Genomic DNA, 26,200 nt, shown 5'->3' on the forward strand with positions numbered 1-26,200 from the left:
GGGGGGTGTGTCGGATGTGTATGAATGTTTGTATTTGAATGTATTTTGTGTGTATGTTGAGATGTGGGGGGGTGTCGGATGTTTGTATTTCAATGTATTTTGTGTGTATGTTGAGATGCGGGGGTGGGGGGGGTGTGTCGGATGTGTATGAATGTTTGTATTTGAATGTATTTTGTGTGTATGTTGAGATGCGGGTCTGGGGGGGTGTGTCGGATGTGTACGAATGTTTGTATTTGAATGTATTTTGTGTGTATGTTGAGATGCGGGGGTGAGGGGGTGTGTCGGATGTGTATGAATGTTTGTATTTAATGTATTTTGTGTGTATGTTGAGATGCGGGGGTGGGGGGTGTCGGATGTTTGTATTTGAATGTATTTTGTGTGTATGTTGAGATGCGGCAGTGGGGGGGTGTGTCGGATGTGTATGAATGTTTGTATTTGAATGTATTTTGTGTGTATGTTGAGATGTGGGGGGGTGTCGGATGTTTGTATTTCAATGTATTTTGTGTGTATGTTGAGATGCGGGGGTGGGGGGGGTGTGTCGGATGTGTATGAATGTTTGTATTTGAATGTATTTTGTGTGTATGTTGAGATGTGGGGGTGAGGGGGTGTGTCGGATGTGTATGAATGTTTGTATTTGAATGTATTTTGTGTGTATGTTGAGATGCGGGGGTAGGGGGTGTGTCGGATGTGTATGAATGTTTGTATTTGAATGTATTTTGTGTGTATGTTGAGATGCGGGGGTGAGGGGGGGTGTCGGATGTGTATGAATGTTTGTATTTGAATGTATTTTGTGTGTATGTTGAGATGCGGGGGTGAGGGGGTGTGTCGGATGTGTATGAATGTTTGTATTTGAATGTATTTTGTGTGTAGGTTGAGATGCGGTGGGGGGGGGTGTTTCGGATGTGTATGAATGTTTGTATTTGAATATTTTGTGTGTATGTTGAGATGCGGGGGTGAGGGGGTGTGTCGGATGTGTATGAATGTTTGTATTTGAATGTATTTTGTGTGTAGGTTGAGATGCGGTGGGGGGGTGTTTCGGATGTGTATGAATGTTTGTATTTGAATGTTTTTTGTGTGTATGTTGAGATGTGGGGGGTGTCGGATGTTTGTATTTGAATGTATTTTGTGTGTATGTTGAGATGCGGGGGTGGGGGGGGTGTGTCGGATGTGTATGAATGTTTGTATTTGAATGTATTTTGTGTGTATGTTGAGATGCGGGGGTGGGGGTGTCGGATGTTTGTATTTGAATGTATTTTGTGTGTATGTTGAGATGCGGGGGTGGGGGGGGTGGCGGATGTGTATGAATGTTTGTATTTGAATGTATTTTGTGTGTATGTTGAGATGCGGGGGTGAGGGGGTGTGTCGGATGTGTACGAATGTTTGTATTTGAATGTATTTTGTGTGTATGTTGAGATGCGGGGGTGGGGGTGTCGGATGTTTGTATTTGAATGTATTTTGTGTGTATGTTGAGATGCGGGGGTGGGGGGGGGTGTCGGATGTGTATGAATGTTTGTATTTGAATGTATTTTGTGTGTATGTTGAGATGCGGGGGTGAGGGGGTGTGTCGGATGTGTACGAATGTTTGTATTTGAATGAATTTTGTGTGTATGTTGAGATGCGGGGGTGGGGAGGTGTCGGATGTTTGTATTTCAATGTATTTTGTGTGTATGTTGAGATGCGGGGGTGGGGGGGTGTCGGATGTGTATGAATGTTTGTATTTGAATGTATTTTGTGTGTATGTTGAGATGCGGGGGTGGGGGGCGTGTCGGATGTGTATGAATGTTTGTGTTTGAATGTATTTTGTGTGTATGTTGAGATGCGGGGGTGGGGGGTGTGTCGGATGTGTATGAATGTTTGTATTTGAATGTATTTTGTGTGTATGTTGAGATGCGGGGGTGGGGGGTGTCGGATGTGTATGAATGTTTGTATTTGAATGCATTTTGTGTGTATGTTGAGATGCGGGGGTGGGGGGGTGTCGGATGTGTATGAATGTTTGTATTTGAATGTATTTCGTGTGTATGTTGAGATGCGGGGGTGGGGGGTGTGTCGGATGTGTATGAATGTTTGGATTTGAATGTATTTTGTGTGTATGTTGAGATGCGGGGGTGGGGGTGTGTCGGATGTGTATGAATGTTTGTATTTGAATGTATTTTGTGTGTATGTTGAGATGTGGGGGGTGTGTCTGATGTGTATGAATGTTTGTATTTGAATGTATTTTGTGTGTATGTTGAGATGCGGGGGTGGGGGGCGTGTCGGATGTGTATGAATGTTTGTGTTTGAATGTATTTTGTGTGTATGTTGAGATGCGGGGGTAGGGGGTGTGTCGGATGTGTATGAATGTTTGTATTTGAATGTATTTTGTGTGTATGTTGAGATGCGGGGGTGGGGGGGTGTGTCGGATGTGTACGAATGTTTGTATTTGAATGAATTTTGTGTGTATGTTGAGATGCGGGGGTGGGGAGGTGTCGGATGTTTGTATTTTGTGTGTATGTTGAGATGCGGGGATGGGGGGTGTCGGATGTCTATGAATGTTTGTATTTGAATGTATTTTGTGTGTATGTTGAGATGCGGGGGTGGGGAAGTGTCGGATGTTTGTATTTTGTGTGTATGTTGAGATGCGGGGGGTGTCGGATGTTTGTATTTGAATGTATTTTGTGTCTATGTTGAGATGCGGGGGTGGGGGGTGTCGGATGTTTGTATTTGAATGTATTGTGTGTGTATGTTGAGATGCGGGGGTGGGAGGGTGTGTCGGATGTGTATGAATGTTTGTATTTGAATGTATTTTGTGTGTATGTTGAGATGCGGGGGTGTGGGGGTGTGTCGGAGGTGTATGAATGTTTGTATTTGAATGCATTTTGTGTGTATGTTGAGATGCGGGGGTGGGGAGGTGTCGGATGTTTGTATTTCAATGTATTTTGTGTGTATGTTGAGATGCGGGGGTGTGTCGGATGTGTATGAATGTTTGTATTTGAATGTATTTTGTGTGTATGTTGAGATGCGGGGGTGGGGGGTGTCGGATGAATGTATTTTGTGTGTATGTTGAGATGCGGGGGTGGGGGGTGTCGGATGAATGTATTTTGTGTGTATGTTGAGATGCGGGGGTGGGGAGGTGTGTCGGAGGTGTATGAATGTTTGTATTTGAATGTATTGTGTGTATGTTGAGATGCGGGGGTGGGGGGGTGTGTCGGATGTGTATGAATGTTTGTATTTGAATGCATGTTGAGATGCGGGGGTAGGGGGGGTGTCGGATGTTTGTATTTGAATGTATTTTGTGTGTATGTTGAGATGCGGGGGTGGGGGTGTGTCGGATGTGTATGAATGTTTGTATTTGAATGTATTTTGTGTGTATGTTGAGATGCGGGGGTGGGGGGGTGTCGAATGTTTGTATTTGAATGTATTTTGTGTGTATGTTGAGATGCGGGGTGGGGGGGTGTGTCGGATGTGTATGAATGTTTGTATTTGAATGTATTTTGTGTGTATGTTGAGATGCGGTGGGGGGTGTCGGATGTGTATGAATGTTTGGATTTGAATGTTTTTTGTGTGCCGAGTTTGGGGGTGGGGGGTTGGGTCTGTTGGGTGCATGTTTGTGTGTGTGCTGAGTTGGGGGGGTGGGGGATTGGGTCTGTATGGGTGCTTGTTTGAGAGTGTTCTGATTTGGGGGGTGGGGGTTCGGGTCTGTATGGGTGCATGTGTGTGCATGCTGAGTTGGGGGTTCGGGTCTGTATGGGTGCATGCTTGAGTGTGTGTGCTGAGTTGGGGGGTGGGGGTTTTGGAGTTGGGGGATTCGGGTCTTTATGGGTGCATGTTTGTGTGTGTGCTGAGTTGGGGGTGGGGGTTCGGGTCTGTATGGGTGCATGCTTGAGTGTGTGTGCTGAGTTGGGGGTGGGGGTTTGGAGTTGGGGGGTGGGGGGTTTGGGTCTTTATGGGTGCATGTTTGTGCTGAGTTGGGGGGTGGGGGGTTTGGGTCTGTATTGGTGCTGGTTTGTTTGTGCTGATTTGGGGGGGTGGGGATTTGGTTGGGGGTGAGGGGGCCATGTGCATAGTGTTTGGTTGGGGGTGAGGGACATGGGGCATAGTGTTTGGTTGGGGTTGAAGGGGGCCATAGGGCATAGTGTTTGGTTGGGGGTGAGGGGGACATGGGGCATAGTGTTTGGTTGGGGGTAAGGGGGGCCTGGGGCATAGTGTTTGGTTGGGGGTGAGGGGGGCATGGGGCATAGTGTTGCACTCCAAGAGTGTACCCAATAATAAAGCTAAAACAGGCACAGCTAGGAGATGTTCATCTTTGGCTTTTTGAGGAAACCTGACTCAACGAAGGCCATACTCCTCTTGGGCAACCCAAATAGCAAACTGTAGCAGTCCAAAATAACGGCATGTCCAATCTAGGGTCAATAAAATATATATAAGTTAATTAAATAGGCGAGATACAATAACTAAATAGAAATAAATTATAACAATGGAAAATGTGTAGTACAAAATGTAAGTTTGAAATGCAAATAAAAATCGTTACCCCTCAAACATTCTTTTTCCATGTTTTAATACAACTTGGGGGTTTAAAAAGCCTCCTGCCACGTCCCGCCTACCGCCCCGCCCACATTTACTTTTCGGCCCACTATAGCCCTCATGTAAGGTACTTTCGGCCCTCTGTCAAAATCAGTTGTGCACCCCTGGGTTAGAGGATTCCCTGTCCACTTACTGGAGAAAGGATCAGCGTGTCATCCTGTGTCATCTTTATTACATGCCAGATTAAGATACATTTCTGTTTAACTCTCCTCTTCCTCAGAGTTTGGGATTCAGAAATGACCACTTTTTGCGCTTTTGGTGGGTTTCCCAATATTCTTTCTGCACCAAATTTTAGACATGCCTGCACACCCCACCTGGGCATATTTCTATAATTTTTCCGGTTCTTGACATAAATGCAGTAGCTGCAATATGGATAAATTCCGGGGTTTAGTCTCAGAACATCGCACGACGTCCAGTTTAGTCTTATATCGTGAGGGAATTTTTCATTTTAAGAACCTAAAATTTTCCCATTTTTGTCAGTTCAGTACACTGTTATAAGCATTTTTATAAAACATACATTTGCTTTCAATTCAATTCACATCTTAGTCTGGTCCGCCTCCCAGAGCTGGGCTGACTCGGAGGGTCACATGTCTTGTTTCCTTGCCAGCAGTTGTTGCCAGTTACACCCAAATTAGCATTCACTATTCAGTCCAAGGAATCTATTTTTCCTTTCTCCGGGCTGCAGAGAAAATCTCCTCCCCTCTTGATTAGCATGCCAATGCGACATCCTCCTTCTGGTGGGAATTACGCAGTGTGAAGGGTCCTCAGGGGAATCAAGCCTTTTGGAGTTTTAACTGCATCAGGTTACTTTCTGATCAATTGTAACATAGTTCCTTGTGAAAGAAATAACATTTATAAACTTAAAATAAGCAACATATCTTTAAATCAAGTGTTTCAACGTGAAATCACTGTGTGGCACTCTATATGGCATTTTGATGGAATTCTCTTCTTTGGCATATTTAACTTCTGAAATACCAGTTCTCCTGTCAGAAGTATAAATCGCCAGCACCTGACAGAGGCGAGCAACGGTACTACACCCATTTTGTCAGCTGTCTTTCCATCAAGTATCTTTAAAATAGGATTTTGTTGTGAGAACATATGATTTTTGCTGACATTGTATTTGTGTGGATTCTTGCAGTAAATGATGTGGAACACCTAACAAAGAGGTTGGATCTTTTAGGCGATTTGTGAGCCATGATTTTAGCAATTTTTAACAATCAAGAAAACGGATTTTCAAACAGCTTTGTGTTTCTTTTTCCATCAGCATTGCTATTTCCAAGTGGTTTCAGGCTACTTTGTGGGTAGCCCCATGGTGGTTTTTGGCATCGATCTCCTGTGCTCACTAAAATAGGCAAAAGTAGATGGTGGCCTATTTTTCAGGTTTTCACTGCGCAATTTCTGGTAATTTCTAGTGTGCAGCATGCTTTCCAGTGGCCATTATGATGTTTCTGCTGCCAGCAATGCATCCCACACAACTTTTCTGCAACATCTAACAAGTGTACAATGTACCTTCCAGTACAGTACACTTGGGTCTCAGTCATTTCCAAAGGCCCTAGATACTCTCAAAGCATTTTTAGGAGACGTGCAGATGGGTCACAGACAGGGCTGGTGGCAGCTCATCTTTTCATGTATTTTTAACCCTTTCCTGCCAGGTAAACCGTGATTACTGCTTTTGGCACGAATAGGTGGCCTTGCTCCAAAATGGCCATGCCACGAGGTTCTTTGTCCTGTCCTTTGGCCATCTTGCCCCTTCGCCTTCCCCAGGTCAAGCCGACCCATGTCAGTCCTTATTTGGGCATGCATTATCCCGCGAAACGCCAAGCTTTCGCAGGCTTCTGCATGCCTTGTGCATGTGCCTCCAAGATGTGGGCTGGGGTGTCTGTCCCCAATACACATCCTGGGTGCCGGAGAGTCTGGAGTGCTGTGAATGACTGGGACCACCGCGGTCCGTGATTGGTCCACGTATGGTATGCCTGTATGTGAGCAGATCTCCCATTGGGTCCTCTTCGTTTTGGCACGAAGGAGATTCTGGATAAGATAAGCCCCCAAACACCCATGCCATGTCGATCTCTGGAGTTCTCACTGAACGAAGGATAGGATCCAAGTATCCTGAAGCTAAGAAGCCGAGTCGAGGAACCACTGGTGACCTGCTGGAAGGTTTGTCACCCTGAGCCTGCTGTCGTCCCGTGGGACCCCTCTGCATCTGGTCGTCCTAGGTGGTCTGTGAAGACGCTTCGACCTATTGAAATAGTGGGACCAACTATTCTCGGCACCTTCATCAAACCCTGCAAGTAAGCCTTCTCTGAAGTGTCCCTGGGGATACCAGTCGGCTGACCATCTTACGCAGGACATTTTCTCTGTCTCTGCCGCTGTTTCAAGTAGGTCCGCGAAACTTGATACAACACTAGCTCTGTGTTCACGGCACCCTCACACCGAATTTCGGACACTTGCCATTCCCAGGTCTGAAGTGAGATGAGTGCACCTGAACTAGAGCATACGCGGTTAACTGTGTCACCCAGCCGTAGTGATGACCTTTGCAGGTGCACTGCATTTGTGCCCCTCTTGTCCCTGAAGCCTGCTGCAGTGAAACTGGCCTGATGCATCCACCAGGAGCGGAGAACTCGCCACTGTCCCGTTTGGGAATCATCGCTGTATCTTTGTCGCTGAAAGACGCAGAGCCGCCAAATTGCTGCACTTGAACCTGCAACTGAAGTGGGCTAGACTGCTGAAGTTTGGGGTTGGCAAGTAATCGCAACCCTAGCTGGGGGCCCCTAGCGCCTCCATCCATTTTTACACACAAGTGGCCCCTGAGGGCCCCTCTCATTTCCACTGCTAGTGCGAACTATTCCCAACTCTTGGAATCGACTCTGCCCTCAAGTGGAGACCCTCCTCGAATAGTGGAAAACTAGTCATCGCCTCACCCAACTTCCTGAGTTGCTACAGATCCTTGAAGAGACCCTGTTTTTCCCCATTTGAACTACCGCGTGCGCTTGCATTGCATGTACATTTGAGCATTAGGCTCCACTCTTCTTAGGGATTGGACTGCCTCTTAGTTAGGACTGTGTTGGATGCAGAAGGGACTAAAGACTATTTGCACTGCCCGTTTCCTTCCCCTTTTAGGATGTGAACCCATTTCGTGCATTAACCCTTTAGACCTCATTGCTCTTGTATATATGTATTTAGAAAGGATTGTGTTGGCTTTATAAGTATTACTGTGATTTGATTTGTGTTTCGAAACTCAAAGGCCTTGAAATAAATGTATATGTATTTTTAATACTGGGAGTGATTTGTAAGTGTCCTTTACTCTGTGTGCTCATGGAGGTCTTTCCGTCACCCTCACCCCTACTGAGACCTAGTTTTGCCCGCGCCAAGCTACCTTGATTGGTCTGGCTTGTCCAGAAGGTTACCCTGTTCCATGAAACTAGGCTGGCCTTCTGAACCTCTGCCCACCAGGTAAGAGTTCAGAAATCCATCTCAACAGGGGGGCATCCCCTGTAGGCAGTATGTTTCAAATCTCCTTCTTTTCGCTAGATAATCCAAATTATTAACCAGATCCCATTGAGCGTCTTTCTTTTTAAGTATGTTACCCCAGCCCTTGATACACACACCTTCTTTAGGTAAGTGCAGATTAATCTCGTTAAGAAAATTTAAGGAGCCATCCATTAAATCCTTCAAGAAGTCATTTTTTTATCTTTCTTAAAAGCTTTTATCCCCAATAGTTTTTATCAGACTATCCTCCCTATTGTCTTCTATAGTCATTTTGATGCACAATTTACAGCATCTAACTTTCCGAAGGGTCAGCAAGGAGGCGAGTCCCAATTCACACCTAACAGCCTCAATGGGTGTGGCTTTGGCCAATTGTAACGCTGTTTTCCAAATCTTCCCCTCAATTTTTCCTAGTTTACCAACAAAATTAGATGTCACCGTCTCCAAAGCATATAGGGCTCCAGGAATCATACAAGTCCTATACATCTCTAGTAAACCTTCAACCGAGTGCCCCCGTTTAGTTGTAATGTCGTTTTTCATGACGTTCCACTTTTTTAGGACCTTTTTCCTCTATAAACGTCAAGAAAGTGGTCCCTAGGGGGTTTAGTCCTAATTGGAATTCTCAAATAAGGGTAGATCTCTACCACCTCAATTTCCTGGGATTCCAATTTCCATCTGTATTTAGCAGTTTTCTTCTTCCCTCCATTACCACCAAAAATCAGTATCGTTGTCTTCCCTGCATTGATACTTGGGTTGTTCTCCTTCACATATCTATTTATTTCATTTAACAACCTCTGGAGGCCTGGGGTGGCGCTGTGGAGCAGCCCAAGATGGCTGCTTAGCTTTTGAGCTCCGTGCGGCTCCGGCCCTCATCTGCCCACATCTGCGAACATCGGAGCTTGCTACACTCCTATTGCGGCCAACCATCTGCCCCTGTCTGCTGGGCAGCTCCTGGCGGAGTCCCGGCCTTCTCTGATTGCTGGGAGACTTGCTACGGCCACATCTCTCTGGAGGCCTACCCGGGCTGCGGCGGTTACTCGAGGCCTCGCCACTCTTTCGCGGCCCGCCCGCCCCTGTCTCCCACCCTGGGGGACCCCGCGGGGCGGATCGCTGCCGGACAGGGGGCTGGGACCGAACCGACGGCTGCGGCGGCCTGTGGGGTGCCCCGCCACATCGACACTCGCCTGGCGGAGGACCGCACTGTCGAGGTGAGGAGCGGAGGGGTGACGCATCCGGACGGGGCACCTCGCGCTGCCCCTGGACCTGCCCTGTGGGCGCCCCTGCCCCCCTGGTGCGCCCCGCTCTGTATTGCCAGCGTGATCCACGTCCACATCGGTGAAGATCCCCCCGGGCTTGACTCGACTCCTGGACCCTGTGCCCACCACCTCCACGTGGCTGACGCTTGGTGACCACGGCGGCCGTCGCTACTCTTCGTCATGCCAAGTAAATCGAAAGGAAACTGCAGGGGAGGATCGATGGATAGATTTGCTAGAGCGGTTCCGAGATCCGACGCTTGCTCATCCCCACCCCCGCCGGAGGAGTCCGGGGTGGAGTCGCAGGCCGGGCCGCCGGGACCTGACCTCACGGTTATCATGGAGTCGATGGCCAAAAATTTCGCTTCCTTCCACGAGAAGTTGGACGATATACATGCCAATGTTGCCTCGCTCAAGACACGTGTAGACCAAGCCGGGACCCGAATAGCGGAGGCTGAAGGCAGGATCTCTACTAACGAGGACGAACTACACGTGCTGCAGTCCACGGTCGCGGCCCTGTCCCGGGACATGAAGGCGGTTAAATCCAAATGCGATGACTTGGAGTCCCGCTCTCGCAGGAATAATCTACGCATCATCGGTGTCCCCGAGAACGCACTCAAGGGGCGCATGGAGGATGCGATCGAGAGCTTGCTTAGGGAACTGCTCGACAACCCGACCCTGTCTCCGCACTTTACGGTCGAGCGCGCACATCGGGCCCTGTCCCCTCGCCCTAGACCGGGTGATCTTCCGAGACCCATCATTGCCAGGATCCTGAACTATCGGGACAGGGACCTCATCCTACGCTTGGCACGGGAGAAGGGAGAGCTGCGCCTGGAGGCCAACACCGTCAGGATCTTCCCCGACTTTTCCGTAGCGGTCCAGCAGGAAAGGCGCCAATTTCTTGGTGTCAAAAAGCTGCTCAGGGAACGCAATGTCCCATACGCCATCCTCTTCCCGGCGCGATTGAAATTGACCCACAACGGCAAACTCTACTTCTTCACGGTCCCCGAGGAGGCAGTGAAGTTCATTGAGCTGGAGATACCATTACCTAATCCGATAAATGCTCCCGTGGCCGCTGAGTGAGCACTCCCTGTAGTGCCCCACTCTCCTCGCCAGCTCTCTCCGCTCATTTTGGATGTGTTGCTGGTAATGCTGTTCTTTGCCCCAGCGACTCGAACCCCGTGGATGGCCATCCGGCCTGGGGTTTCGCCCTGGGCCCTTGGACACTACTCAATACTCCTCGTACACTGTATGCTCATGCGTTAGATCGCCTATTGTTTTCCTGTTATCATCCGACCTCAACTCCTGGGTTCGAACTTGGATCCTTCACCGCAGAACTTGACTTGATGGCCCATGTTGGCCTACATGATGCTTAAGATGCCGTCCGCACGGCTACAGCGCCCCCACTGCGTTTGCAATGTTTGTGTTTGTGCTTGGTTTGCTGTTAGGGCTGGGTGGCCACTGTTGGGCCGAATCGTGGGCGCATCCCCGTTGGGTGGTGCCCTCTGTTCCTCCCCGGTTGGGGAGACCCTGTCACTCCCCTGGCTTAGCTGGGGACCTTGGGTTTGGGTGGGGGACGATACCTACTGCAAGTTGCGGGTGGGCAGTGTGGGTGGTGGGTGGTGATGTTGGGGGTGTGTGGGATTGTATTACAAAAGACGGAGGTAGTGTGGCAGAATGCATGACATCGGGGCACCATTGTGGGGCCCATTTTAAACTACTGGCTGGCTCTAGGCAGAGAGTATGGGATGTACCCTAATTCGATGCAATGACAACTGTTGTGCTGTCTTGGAATGTACGGGGCCTTAGTAACTACACCAAGGCTCGTAAAATTATGGCTTACGCCAACAGACATTGTTGTAAAATTTTGTTCCTGCAGGAGACCCACTCTGGGGGCCACCTGGCCAGATGCATGGCCCCTTCCTGGGGCCCCAATAGATATTTTACCTCCTACTCCTCCCGGGCTAGGGGGGTCCTGACGATGGTTCATAGATCGCTCAAGTTTTCTCTACATAAGAATTATGTTGACCCTGAAGGGAGGTATGTTATCCTGCATTGTTCTTTGGCGAATAGGGAATACCTGCTGGTCAATACGTATGGCCCTAATGTGGACTCTCCTGATTTCGTTGACCGTGTGGCGGCGATACTGCTGGGTTATGTGGGGGTACAGATTATCTGGGGGGGGGACATGAATTTCATTATGGATACCACGTTGGACAGAACGGGCACTGCCCCCAGATTGCTCTCGGGCGCAGCGCGTAGACTATTAGCACACGGGGTGACACTAGATGTTCGAGACGCATGGCGGGCGATGCACCCGTTGACGCGCGAATATACCCATTATTCCTCGGTACACGACAGCTCCTCGAGGATTGACATGTTTTTCGTGTCCAGTACGCTTCTGGGCAGGGTGGCTGAAACTCAGATCTTGGCGCGTACCCTGTCGGACCATTCTCCTGTCCGGATGTCCGTGGACCTGGGAGTCCCGGTTCCCACTATTAATACTTGGCGCTTCAAGTCTGCCGCCCTGCAGGACATAGTATTCAAGGCGGATATTCTTGCTGATATACAGTCCTACTTTGAGTTTAACTTGTCCCGGTCCACCTCCCTGGGGGTCCGGTGGGAGGCCTTCAAAGTCTTCATCAGGGGAATGTCCATATCGAGGGAGGCGGGAGTACTCAAGGCTATACGTGCTGCTCTTGCCCGTTCCGAAACCAAATTACGCGACCTGGAAAGAGCGCATCCCACTTCGGTTGACCCAGCCACCCTCTCCCAGATTAGTGAGGAGCTCCAAGCTTTTAATGACCAGGCCATCAGGGAAGTTCGATATTTCAGTCGCCCCCAGGCGGCTCGCAGGTATGGTGAGGGGGACAGGCCGGGCAGGACGCTGGCTGCTGTGGCCAGGGGCGAGTGGGGTCATTCACAGATCTCCTGTATCAAGGACAGGTCAGGGCTGAGCCAAACGTCTGACCAACGAATCTTGGAAGTCTTCGCGGACTTCTACGCTGACCTATACTCCCAGCCCCCTGAACATAGCGAGTTCCAAATGCGCGATCTCCTCAGCCAGATCCCCACGACACTCATTTCCCCCACAACCAAAGACTCACTGGACTCCCCCATTCTGCTGGACGAAATTGTCGGGGCAATCTCCAATCTACCCAAAGGAAAAGCTCCCGGTCCGGATGGGCTAACGGCAGAATTTTATCAGGAGCATGTGGCCATCTTGGCCCCCAGGCTGCTGGAGGTCTGGAGTGAGTCGCTCCGGCTGGGCACCCTCCCTCCATCATTGCGGGAGGCCGCCATTACGGTCCTTCTTAAACCTGGGAAACCTGCTGATGAGTGTGGATCATATAGGCCCCTCTCGCTAATGAATCTAGATACCAAAATATTCGCTAAGGTGATTGCCAACCGCTTCCTCCCGGTCATGTCCTATATGGTGCATGATGACCAATCAGGGTTCGTCCCTGGGAGGTCGACGTCCCACAATATTAGACGGCTATTCAATGTCATGGCCCGCATGGATCAGGGAGTTGGCGCCGTGGCGGTTACGCTGGATGCCCAGAAGGCTTTTGACATGGTCTCCTGGAAATATACCTGGTTGGTGCTGGAGACCATGGGTGTAGGGCCTAACATGATAGCGTACATTAAGTTGCTATACACTTCCCCGGTGGCTAGGGTGCGGGTTAATTCCCAGACATCAGCTCTGTTCCCTCTCTCTAGGGGCACCCGTCAGGGCTGCCCGTTTTCTCCGATCTTATTCGCCCTGGCAATAGAGCCGATGGCCGACTATATCAGGGCCCGGCACGCCCACCAGGGGATCCGCCTGAAGGACGCTCCCGAAATCGTCTCGCTCTATGCAGATGATGTTTTACTTTTCGTAAGAGACCCGGATGTGCACCTGGACCCGATCATACGCGGTATCACCCGGATTGGCACTCACTCCGGGTTCACCATTAACTATACCAAATCCGAAATTTTCCCTCTTACTAGCTCCACCGCCCAACCGCTCACGGAGTACCCGCTACGCTGGTCCCCAATGGGGATTAAATATTTGGGGGTCCGGGTGTCTCGGTCTAGGGAAACACTGCTAGCGGATAACTACCGAGCGGTGGCGGAACAAGCTGAGGCCAAAATCACGCGCTGGCGCGCTCTCCCGCTGTCGCTGGCCGGTAGACTCTCGCTGGTGAAAATGATCCTGCTCCCTAAGTTCTTGTATATCTTTTCTAACGTCCCTGTCTGGCCGGGTGGGAGATACTTTACAGACCTTCATAAAGCACTTGCACAATTTCTCTGGCACTCTGGTGCGGTGCGTAAGAAATGGTCGGACATGTGCCTCCCATATGACAAAGGGGGCTTCACGGCCCCGGACCTGCTTAGATACTGGACGGCTGCACAGGCGCAATTCGCCTCGTACTGGTACCCCGGACCCCCACCTCGCCCCCACGTCAAATTGGAGACTCTGGCGGGGGCACCCTGTAACATAATGTCCCTGATTCTAAATAGGAAGTATGTTCCGGACTCGCCTATCGATCCAGTCCGCGCCACTGTACAGGCCTGGGGCCGGCTGTTTAACACGTGTGCCGAACAACACCCATACTACAGGTGGCTTCCCGCCTGGAACCTTCCCGGGCTTGAACCCACGTGTGACATTGCACTGGCGCGGCACTGGGAGGCGCTGGGTTACCGTGCCCTCACTGACTTTTACCCAGATGGGCGGTTTATAACACTGCAGACGTTGAAGCCGGGGCACTCCGGTTCAGTCATGGAGCTGCTGCAATTCTACAGGCTGCGCGCAGCTTTCCGCAGCGCGTGGCCTGACTTCCCAGCTGAGCCTCCGGACTCCCCCGGGATTGCATACATCGCCAATTCGGGAGGGGCGCGGGGTGTGGTCTCCTCATTATATGGATTGTTACTGACCGGCCCCTCTCCCCGCCCGTCCAGGGCACGGGAGGACTGGGCTGCTGAACTGGGGACGGACCTTACAGACCAATTGTGGGGGAAAATGTGCTCTCATACCAGTGGGGTGTCCTTGAACTTTCGCTACCGCACCATACAGTATAAATTGCTCAATAGGCTGTATTTTACACCGGGTAGAATTTCGAGATTTGCACGCTCTGCTCCCCGGCCCTGCCCTTGCTGCGGAACCGATGGGGCTGACCATCTACACATGTTCTGGGCCTGCCCGGAGCTGGCCACATTCTGGTCCAAGATCATGCAGACGTTGTCGACAATTATTGATGTTGATGTTGACCTTGACCCGCTGGGGGCACTGTTTGGGGTGTGGGGCCTCGGGGAGCCTAGAGATGTGGTCAAGTTCCTAAATGTAAGTTGTGTGGTGGCCAAGAAATGCATCTTGCTGGATTGGAAAAGCTCGACCCCCCCTACATACCAGAAATGGTTGAACCTGCTCACATGGTCTAGGAATTGCGAGGAGGGGTTTTTGGATATGCTCCCGGCCCGGTCCCGCCCCCGTAATATCTGGTCTGCCTTTAATAGTTATTTGAACGGTTTGGATGACATCTCCACGGTGGGCGGATCTCCCCGGCCTTCTACTAGTGTTGTCTAAAGTGTTGGTGTCTCATGTTATGTTGCTGATGGTCCCTGACAGCTTACGTTCCGCAGAAAAGCCCCTGTATTAATGTACCTGTATACTGTATTTGCTCTTGCTGTCCTGATGTAAATGTGTATGCTACCTGCCTCTGTCAACAAAAATAAAAGTTTAAAAAAAAAAAAAACAACCTCTGGAGGCCTATTGGGGTTGGGGTTTTATCCATTATAATAATGTCGCCCGCATACGACATCCAACAGATAGGGGTGTCTCCAATCTTAGGTGGAAAATGGTTAGTGCTCTCGAATTCTCCCATATCTGACCCAAAGATTGTATAAAGTGGGTGAAGTCACACAGCCCTGCTTGAGGCCTACATTAGTTTTGATATGGTCAGATCTTACCAATCCCTTTTTCACACACACTTGACTACAGACGTCTCCCTATACATTTAAGAAAGTGTAGTATTATTGTGCAAATTTTCCATATTTCCAGTTTACCCCATAATCTAGTACTGTCTACACAATCAAATGCTCTATAGAAGTCTATGAAGCAAGTATATAATTTAGTCTTTTGTTTATGTCCCTCTGCAGTAACATAATTTAAAGTTACTGTATTATCAATCGTGCTGAACCCAGTTCTAAACCCTGTTTGCATAGGTGGAATAAGCTTATTGTCCCTACTCCATGCATTTATGGTCTGTAGCAGCAGTGAACAGAGGATTTTGCAACTGGAATCTGCCATTGCTAGCAGCCTATATTTTTTAGGGCAAGATCTACCCCCTTTTTTATATAATGGACTAAAGATGGCCTCTCTCCAACTATCTGGCATCTTTCCATTTTTCCAAATCCACGTAAATAGTTCCAATAAAATTGCAGCCCATATGACTGGGTTACGTTTAAGGACTAGATTTGCTTACATATCAGGACTTGGAGCCCTTGAGGATTTCATATTCTTGATGATCTTAAGTAGGTCTCCTAATCCAAAAGGGAAGATCTTTTCATCTACCATCCATTTCATCTCGATTAGCGGTGTTTTCTTGTCTTCCACAAAATAGAGGGTGGATATATAGTCTATCCATTCTTCTAAAAGGTATAACATTACCATCTGCGTCATCCTCTTCGGTCATATGCTGCCCATACAAATAGCAATTATTTTTTTGCATCGTGGGTCCTACAAAGCTTAAATACTATTTTCCAGTTCATATTATGTAAATTGTTCTTGTACCCGCTGGGCCAGTTTTTTTTATCTCATTCGTAGCCTAAATATGCTTTTGATTCCTGTTTTCTCATCCCTGTTTACTCCTCTCAAGACTATTTATTTCTCTCCAATTCTTTCTTTTTAATTTCTGACAATCAAAGGGATTTGTGTGTTTTTGCCCCGTTCTTTTATTAATGGAGATTCTGCTACCTGTCATTTGGATCATCCCCAAAACGTCCCCTATGACCTTACTTCCATTAATGGCCATACCTTGCTTGCAAGTAGGAAGTATATTAAACATTTCATCAAACTTTACCAGGTTAGATTCCATGCAGCATATCCTGTTCCCACTCATTAGTTTGGATATTCAGGCCTTTCCAAACATTATGCCGCCTTATCGGTTGGTCATACAATGTACATTTGAGAATCCGATGATCACAATGGGTGGTTGGCATATGCTCGAATCCTTTAATCAATTTACTTAAACTTCTGTTTGCAAACATAAAATCCAGCCGATAGGAAACCTTTCCATTTGACCATGTCGGGTAGCAGCCACCCTCCAAACCTGGTTCCAGAAAATGCAATCCTTGGGTGTTCAATAAGTTAAGCCAGGTGATTCAATTCGATATTTGCAGATGGTTATAATTGGAGCTATTCTGTTCCAAATCCCCCATCAAAGGTAACTCATACACCCCGCACAATAGCTCCCATTCATCCAACTTTGTTTTAGCCAAGTCACAGTAGGAGTTGAAATCCCCCATAAGTATCCCATTAGCTTTCAGGGCTTTGATATTCCAACCCTCCATTATTGCATCTACAATAATCTTTCCAACCTCCCTTAAATTATCTCCCAGCAGGCGTGAATAAACATCAGTAGCAGTTCTTTATTCGAAGTTAAATTTCCAGTCACTACACTCATGACGCAATCTGATTGGCCAAATGTAATGATATACCCTAGCTTTTAACGGGTTTTTGACTCCCACACATAATCCCCCTTTGGGGCGCCCTCTAAGGCCCCTAGTTGCCGACTTTGTTAGAACTTTGAACCCATCAATAAGGATAGACCCCAACACGCAGGTTTCTTGTATGGCAAATATATCACAGTTTTTCAAAACTGCAATACTCTCTTTGTGTAGTAGTGATCTGAAGCCCCTCCTGTTCCAGGAGATAACCGTTAAAGCAGATTCTTCCTCATCTCAACATTCTAATTTAGAATGGTCATCAGGGAACTATTTTGTCAAGTTATTGCTTCGCAACAACCCGATCTCTGCTTTCCCATTGTAGTTCTCAAATGCTGGGCCTTTTCTCATTAATACTTTCCAAATTGTTACAAACTATATTTTCATAGCCTTTATTACACAGCTCTCTAAAAGGGTCCTTAATCCATTCCACAATTACTGCTGTTCCGAATTGTATTTTTGACCAATTTTCCCAGCTTCCGACTGCTAGCAAAATAACCCTATCAATATCAGAAGTTTTTATATACTGTAACTTTGGGATAGTGTGTAGACGATTGAGCAGCCAACCACGATTTAATTAGGGGCTATGCTCTTTAGAGTGTTTCTCAATTATTTGTATGCTCTTTCCTCTGTTAACCTGGCCTTGTTAGAGTTCCCCTTTCCTTTCCCAGCTTTCGTTCTCTTTGTCCTTATAATTCCTACTCATAGCCAGCCTCCCTTTTCTGCTCTATATAGCTCCCTGTCCCTGGGATTCAAGGCTAACCTATCTACATTCATTTTTGTATCGCGTAATCTTAGCCCTACCTCAATGTCTTCCATTTGTTTGGCACTCTCTATTCCAACTCCTTCTGACCCCATCTCAGTGTCCACACCGTTGGATGCCCCCGTGCCAGGTATATGACTTTCATTTTCAACTTTATTTCCTATGTCCTCAACTTTTCCCTTGAGCCATTCTTTAAGGCCTGCCTCTAATCTTTTCTTATCTTCCCGCCAGGGTCCAGCTCGTATCTATTATTAGCAACCTCAATACATTATCATTTGCCGATGTTTCAGCTAAGGCAATGCTATTCTTTTTAACTATTGTCTTCTTTTTAATTTGCCCGACTTATTTTTATTACCCTTCTTGTAATTTCTTTTGCGCTGGGAGCCCCTTTTCTGGCCTTGCGAGTGTGTTATTTACTCATGTACATCCATTGTTATTTCTTGTGTGCTCCGCCGTTCATCCCCCTCTAGGGGAGTCGCCATTTGTTCATTATTGACCAACAGACAAAGTGCACTTAACTCATCTCCCATATCTTCCTGGCAGCCTGTCCCAGGTCCAATGGTCTCATTCTGTCCATTCCCCTTACCGGGAATCTCGATTCTGTTAATATTTTCATGTACATTTGCCAGCATCTCCTTAAGTAGCAATTGTTCATTTAGCATATTAGTACAAATGCCAAGCAATATGGCCACCGTTGTGGTCAGTGCACCCAACTTACTATTTATGCATAGAGTGCTATCAATGGCTAATTGAGAATCGCACCATAGGCCTTTCTCATCCTCAAACAAAATCTCTTCTTCCACTAGTTTTTCAAAGTTCTGGGGTGATGGACAAGTTAGTGCCTATGATATTATTCATTTCCTCTCTAATCTCATGGTTTCTGTTTAATACCTACTTTCGACGTTACCAGACTCCATAGTGTGTCGTTAAAAACCTTGTTGCAAATTCGACCCTATCAAATTGTCAATTAAATGATGATCCCCTCCATTAGGTAGCCCCAAAGAATGGTATCTAAAATCTCTACAAAGGTTTAATAAGGAATTATTATCAATAGCAACACTATTATCGGATTGTGGTACCGAGACCTCCAAGGGGCCCTCATTCCCTTTGTTTGTAATTAAGAAATCCAATATTTTTGATTGCTCGAGCCGCCGATCCACATTATCATTTATTAATGTAAACCTTGGGTCTTTCATTGTGTTAGATTTACAAGGAGTCGAGCCTTTATTCCCTTGGTTATTTTTCCCTTTTTGTGACCTGTGTTTGGGTGCCATTTATTTAAATTATAGCTCGACACTGAAACCGTTGCTGTAAAAACCGAGATAGCCGCCCCCCCCCCCCTTTACCTGCTCCTCCCAAACCACAAATCAGCTGAGTGAGAACTGCTCCTTGCGTGTATCTACGGAAGACGCGTGCGCAGACGCTCGCGTTCCTACAGTTAGACCAGCTTCGGTGTGCGAGGTGAGTCGAGCTACAAATGAGCACCGTTTAAACAAAAGCACTAGGAATGCTTTTGAATGCAGCTAGGCTCAACCTGAATACCTTACGTATAGTTAGAATTCAAAAGCCTATTACCTTATTACCCGATATTCGAGGAGTCGAGCTACAGATAAGCACTGTTTAAACAAAAGCACTAGAAATGCTTTTGTATGCCGCTAGACTCGTCTAGATACCATAGACGTGTTGATTGAATTCAAAAACTCATTACCATGTTACCCGTTGTTCAGCAATGCAATCTGAAATGTATTTACGGGTGTTGCAATAGGATTGTAGTGATCATCCAACCTCTGCCTGCTCCGCCTGAACAACGCAGCTGAGCGGCAACAGCAGCTACCCAGCAATTGCTTAGGGTGCAAGCTCACAAACCTGCAATCATACAGTAAATCAGGCTTCACCGTTATAAACAAATGCAAGAGAAATATATTGAGAATCAGCTGATGTTAACATGTATGTCCCAGACGAAAATTAGGGGGAAGTTTTACGGACAATGTAATCAGGATTTTAACAGTTTTCAGCAGTTTCCCTGAATAAGATAGAAAGTATAATAAATATGGCCCATACCTCACCCAACTCACCAGCCCAAGACAACAACAGACAGCCCTTTCTCAACAGGGTTTACTCAACAGCGCGCGTGCACTGGTGCTGTTGTAGAAAATCTGGGTAAAGTGGGACGGTCTCTGGACTTAGAATTTTTTTCTAAATGTTTCAAAAACACCATTTAGTTCTCAATAAAGCAGTCCACTAGGTACAGCCACAGATAGCGCTTTCTCAACAGGGCTTACTCTAAAACATGGAAATTGAGTCCACTCAAAATGATACCAAAAACTATTTGAGATCTATCACAGTTTAGAAAAACCCAAACTTCAATCTCAACAGTTTCTACCAACTAATAATGAAGATTGTAACAAGGTCCAACAAGCATTTGTCAATAAGATCTCTGAGGTACGCATTAAGATTGCAGATTTGTTAAAGTTACATACACCTCACCCTCTTCTGAATATGGAATGTACTACCCAATCTTCGCATTACTTTTCCTTCTCACATATTTCAGAAGATGAAATTCTTAAGCTTTTGAAACAATTCTGACCAACCTCTTGTGCAGGAGAGATTCTGCCTTCTAAATTTATTGTAAAAAAATCCTAACACATTTTCCCCTTTTATCGTGTGCTTTGTCAACTCCTCTTTTAGCCATGGTATTGTACTAGACAGCCTTAAACAAGTTGTGGTCTCTCCCTTCTCGAAGAAACCAGGCTCTGATCAGAACCACCAAGGCAACTTACGTCCTATAACAAACTCCTTATTTCTGTTAAGGGTTACGAACAAAATTGCTACACTTCAGTTTCAGTGCCTTTTGGAAGTTATAACATCCTACATCAACAACAATCGGGTTTTTGGGCCCTCCATGCGACGGAGACCGTGTTGGTTGACTTACAAACAAAAATGTTGGGCATTGTGGAGAAGGGCAAGGCTGGCTTTCTGGTACTAATGGACCCGTCGGCCGCTTTCGACTTGTTGGAACACCCATGTCTCGTGGATCGTTTACGCATGCACAGTTATTGTTCAACCAAGGCTATTGATTGGTTCTCATCTTTTTTGGGTAACAGACAATCGCGTGTGTGTTGGAGTAAAGCTACCTCAGTAATTAAATGCATTGTGGAGGGTGTCCCGCAGGGTGCTTGTTTGTCCGCCCTCCTTGTTCAACCTATACATCAAGCCTCTAGGTGATTTGCTAACATTGCTGAATATTCATTATTCTAACTATGCAGGTCGTATTGGAGATGAGTGGCGTCTATGCACTTGACTCAGCCCAGCTACAACACATCTATAGACTTATCAATGACTGGTTGAAGCTGAACTCCTGGATGAACCTGAACTCCATGTGTCTAAATCCCTCTAAAACCGAATTGATGATCTTTGGATTCACTCAATCCAGAACCATGCTTTGTGAAGATTACTCTAGCTTATCTATCGACAACAACTCCATTCCCATTAAAGAGAAAGTAAAAACGCTTGGCGTTTACATGAATTGCGGCTGTGACCCATGTTGCTCACGTCAAAAGGGTAGTCTGTACTACTTAATACCACTTAAAAGTGCTAAGACATGCTAAACCTTTCTCATCACAAAAATATTGTGCGACTCTGGCTAGAGCAGTCAGTCTACCCAGGCTGGATTATTCTAACATCCTAACTCTCGATGTATAAACTCGTTGCAGAATGTGCAAAACGAAGCAGTATGCATCATTCATTATATTTCCATGTTACGGGCGCAAGAAAGGAGCTACATTGGCTTCCTGTGCCGGCAAGGATACTTTTCAAGGTCACTAATTCATAAATGCACCTACGACAATGCTCCTCAATATCTGAAGGCACACAATGCTATACAGGCCTTGCTAACCATTCCTCCAGAGTAAAGAGGAGTAGAGGAATGGGGAGATCTGTTCCTGTTCTGCTGCCCAATTCTGGAATGCACTCCCCCCCGGGTTAAGACAATAAACTAACTTGTTGGACTTCAGAAAACTTTTGAAGACCTACTTATTTGCCTAAACCTTTGGTACATCGCCCCAGTTGAATTGTGGTCTTGTCTCTTAAAGTCTTGTTGTGTTCTTGTAGCGCCCTGATGCCTTTGGCGCTCTATAAACAAATAAATTAGAATTTTGACACACTATGTACGACTATCTCATTCCCGTAGGTGGCCGCTGCTTACTGACACCCAGAAACAGCTCTAAGCTCCTTCTCATCAAATCTTCAATACAATCCTGTATATATAAACAAGTGGGAAATCCGGTCTCTGCTCAGCCAGGCCTGTGTTTTCTGGGACTTGTAGAAATGGATGCATAATGGGAACGGCAGAAAAAAAAAAAAAAAAAAAAAAAAAAAAAAAAAAAAAAGAAGAAGAGGAAGGTGTTGGAGGCTTTACAGTTACCCTTAGAATGGAATGACCATGGAATAGGAATACATGCTAACATGCATAACCATTACAAAATATAAGCCTGAGTTTTTTTTATTATTTTTTTTTAGGGGCAATTAACAACCCATGCACAATCTTGCTAATACTTTATTTTCCGCCACACCTGTTTATACATGAATATACGGGGCTAATATGAAGGAAGTCTGCTAACACATTTCTTAGGCTTATTTTTCTTATAAGAGTACTTTCGAAAGTTGGAAGTAACACCATTGCATAGCTGTCAACTGACCCGTGACTCGCAAGTTTAGCCCGCAATAAAACACAAAACCCTTGAGGCTGCAAAGGTGTCATGGAAACCTGTGAACAGGCAGACCGAGAAATAGGGTCAGAAACAATCCTCTTTTGAACACAAAAGAATGTACAATAGATAAGAAATCAATTTGACAGGAAGCAGTGATTTGCTTACAACTGGGTTAGAGTGACATTCTGACCAGGTTATAGAAGGTAGTGAATAGAGCAGTCACCGTGGGACAATACATGGGTGGACATACATAGATTAAGGACAATCAACATTAGACATGTTTAAGTGCCAGTAGGTGGTATGTTGAGCATGTGACCATGATGGATGTAGTACTAGAATGGAGGCAGAGAAAGTGAGGGAGAGAGAAGGTTAGAGGCAAAGGAAAAAGGTTAGGTAGAAGGCAGATTAAGAGGCTAACTCTCAGGCGAGGAGGTAGGCTTTTAGTTTGTTTTTTAACAATTCCTAGAGTGATGATCATTTTAGATGCAAAGCGATCCTTTTATCTGGGACAATGGTTTTGCTGAAGTCTTCTGCCAAAGAAATAGAGCTTTCACCACCCCTCCCCCACCAGCCTCTTGAAAGGCTAGGCTGAAAATAATGCTAATTTCAGAAAATAAATCATACACTGGGGAGCCAGATATGCAAGTGTTTACAGTTGGGTTAACTGCATACACAAATTACTGCGCTTCCTCCGTCACTACATTTTGTAATGACTGATGTTTCAATTTGTGAAGAAAGTCACTGATAGTAGTTTTGACCAAGATCACAAGGCACTCCAACGTAATCCCAATATTTCTCAATGGCTATCATAAGGGTAACTCAAAAGTACAATGCAGTACACACTTCCGCCGAGTGATGCAAATAAGATAAAGAGCTTGTCTGTAAAAACTAATTACAAATGACTTTCACCTTACTTGTAATGCAACGTAATTTGACACGAGTATAGCACATTTTCCCCATTAGTACGGCCTCCAAGCACTGTAGGTGAACGCCCTAGGGGACTCAAGTCCAAGGTGGGGGAAAACGGTTAGAGGAATTTAGAATGTGTATGTGCATTTTAACCAATACGAAAGTAGGTAGGTGTTGTCAAGTCCCTGTGGCAAAGACACGGATGTACACTATTAAACACTATTACAAATAGGTCAATAAAAGTAAACTGTGCATGCTGCATATTGTAATGAGAGGGTCCTCAACGTGGTGGGTTCGCAGGGCATTTTGCTGGGTGGAGGCATGCAGATTATGCACATGCTTTGGGGAATGTGGGAAACAAGGCAACATAGCACTCTCTCCTCCTGCGAGTGACACGTGGGCGACGCGCGCAGAGTCTAGGCGCTACACACGGACTCCTCACCCTCAGCGCCTCGAGCCGGTAGCGCTGGGTTGACGCCGGGTCCATCATTACTGTCACCGCCTTCACTAGTTGCTCACACAAAGCGTTCACCTGCTCAGCCGACATCTTCTATGGTGGATGTTGCGGGACTTTACAACAGAAAAGGGGGCTGTGAGGGGCGGTGGGGGAAAGTTACTGTTTTATTCAAATTCAGAAGATGCTTCAATTCTCAGTAACTGTCTCGTGCAGGTTCGCGAGGCTCTCATTGGCAGCAGCAACCTGATGACGTCTTCCGCAGTGGGGATCCTGAGCGAAAGCGAGGGCTGGCCCGCAAGGGAGTGGAATGCGTTCCTATCAGTGCGCATGCGGGAAAGGCGAGGGTACAGTATGAAGACAAGGGAAAACGGTGCAAACTGGAACAGTGCGCATGCGCACTTGCGAAGTGAAGCGTGCAACCAGCTTGCTTTCGCCTTATTACTTGTGAGTAGAAGAAGTAAGCGAAAACATGTCGTACGCTTTGGTTATTTAAAAGTGGCAAATGTTTAGAAATGTGTCCGTTTTGGCTACTTCCCCGTAGCATACAATTAAAATCGAATCTGAAACGATTCCACTGCGTTAGAATGGGGGTGGATGGCGAAGCAGAGTATAATGGACGCTTCCGAGGTCTCGAAAGCCGAATGTGTGCCGCGCCGGTGGACATGTCTGTTGAATGTTGCAGTCTCAAGATGGACGCCTCGTTTACAGAGTAGCGGGCCAGGGCAGCGCTTTTTAGACCTTTCCAACATGGCCGACTGTTCCGCCTCACGGATCTGGTGCCTTCAACTGTTCCCGATGGAAAATGTCCGCCGCAGTGAGGCACCCGGCGGACTGCTTCCCCATTGGTGGCGAGCGGTGACTGGGAGGTGGTGGTTTGCCAGCGCTGGCGGGAGCCGAGTTCAAGCTGGAGACCACTTGCTAGGAATTTGGCACTGGATGTGTTGGACTGCGAGGCTTTCTGTGAGGCCCGCGCCTCAAGCTGTCAGATGTGACATACCTGCGCCCCACTGATTGACGTCTACAGATGAAAGGACAGCAGCGCTCCTGCTGCATCCGGTGACGGCGCGTATGTTTTGCTGTGGAGCACGGCTGCTCCGTGGCTTTTAGTTGGGGAGCTCACAACTTCTCTCGTGGCGGGGGTGTAACATGCCTCGTTATCAGTCTGTGTTCTGTGACTTGTAGTGTTGCTTTTCCCATTATAAATGAAATTCTGGGTCATCTTAAGTGTCTTTTTGGGGACCCTGTGCACAGACAACTTTGCCCCTCTTCCCATCCCACCGAACAGAAAAGAATGGACCCCAGCATCTTCTCCTGTCCCAACTACCCGCCCCTTTGTGGCCAGAGATGTTCCATCTTTTGCTAATTCCTCCTCTCATAGTATTTCCAAACTTCTTGTTTTTCTCAACAACTTTCATAGAAATCTCTTATTTGTTCTCCTTTGAGACTTACCTTTTTTATTATGAATCCGTTTGGTTAGGCGCTGATCTCTAGTTTAACCTTTGAATAAACATCTATGCAAAAAGCATGTATTGCGCATTTAGTTGAACCAGGGGCGCAACAAAACCAACTCAGCTATAAGGTATTGCCGCTGTAATATTATTTATTTTTACATTTGTAAAGTGCTCTAAACAATAAACCCATGGGCATTGCTACCATCTACCCAGCCCCTAGCACCTCTTCTCTTTTCCTGAGTGGGTGGACTACTCTCTACCACCTCCAACCTGCTACTACTAGGTGACTTCAACAACCACCTAATCTCCCCTTGTACAGCAACCATCCTCTTCACTGACCTCTGCTTCTCCATTCTTCCCCTTGGCCTTACCCATTCTACTGGACACATGCTAGATGCCATCATCCACTCCAACCTCACTCTCTCTACCCCCCTGGTCATCCCCCTCTCCTGGTCTGACCACTCCTCACCTCCCACTGGGGTCCCTTTGGCCCTGTGACAACTCATAAAGCTCCGCCAACCTCATTCACGAGCATCCGTCCTTTGAAATGTGTGTCAGCTGCCGCCACCTCTTCCACCTTGCCCACCCAACACACACATTTCCGCTGATTCTGCCCTCAGTAACCTCTATCTGTCCATCATCAACACCCTTGACGTCCTTGCCCCAGTCATGAGCATACGCCTGAAACCTGCCTCCAAGCTTTACACCTGGTAACTTTGGTCTTGCAGACCAAAAACATAAGTGCAGGGCTGCTGAACAGAAGTGGCACACTTCAGGCTCACCCTCTGACAAACCGGCTTGCCGTTTGTTCCAGAGACACTACAGAACCTCCATCCGTGCCAAAAAAAGAGCCCACTTTCAGGCTCGAGTGTCCAATGCGTCCAACAACATGGCTGAACTCTTCACAA

General features: G+C 47.0%; 2 protein-coding genes across 5 annotated transcripts in view; one reads left to right on the forward strand and one right to left on the reverse strand.

Moving 5' to 3' along the window:
- The window catches only part of LOC138468323 (exportin-5-like), a 1,170,237-nt gene extending 1,146,148 nt beyond the window's left edge, over window positions 1-24,089 (reverse strand). Inside the window, exon 1 of the mRNA XM_069608829.1 lies at window positions 23,827-24,089. Coding sequence (XP_069464930.1) covers window positions 23,827-23,931 — 105 coding nt within the window. The 5' untranslated portion in view covers window positions 23,932-24,089. The remainder of the gene's footprint in view (window positions 1-23,826) is intronic.
- Window positions 24,090-24,225: 136 nt separating this feature from the next.
- Window positions 24,226-26,200, forward strand: part of POLH (DNA polymerase eta) — a 156,656-nt gene continuing 154,681 nt past the window's right edge. For 2 of the 4 annotated variants that reach the window (XM_069608832.1, XM_069608833.1), the window contains exon 1: window positions 24,625-24,907. The gene's annotated coding sequence lies outside the window, so the exon portion shown is untranslated. Of the gene's footprint in view, window positions 24,286-24,624; window positions 24,908-26,200 lie in introns of those variants that run through there. The other 2 variants (XM_069608831.1, XM_069608830.1) reach the window with 2 other exon arrangements.

Source organism: Ambystoma mexicanum, chromosome 4q (genome assembly GCF_040938575.1).
Source record: "Ambystoma mexicanum isolate Mex_15411 chromosome 4q, UKY_AmexF1_1, whole genome shotgun sequence".
Lineage (NCBI taxonomy): Eukaryota > Metazoa > Chordata > Amphibia > Caudata > Ambystomatidae > Ambystoma > Ambystoma mexicanum.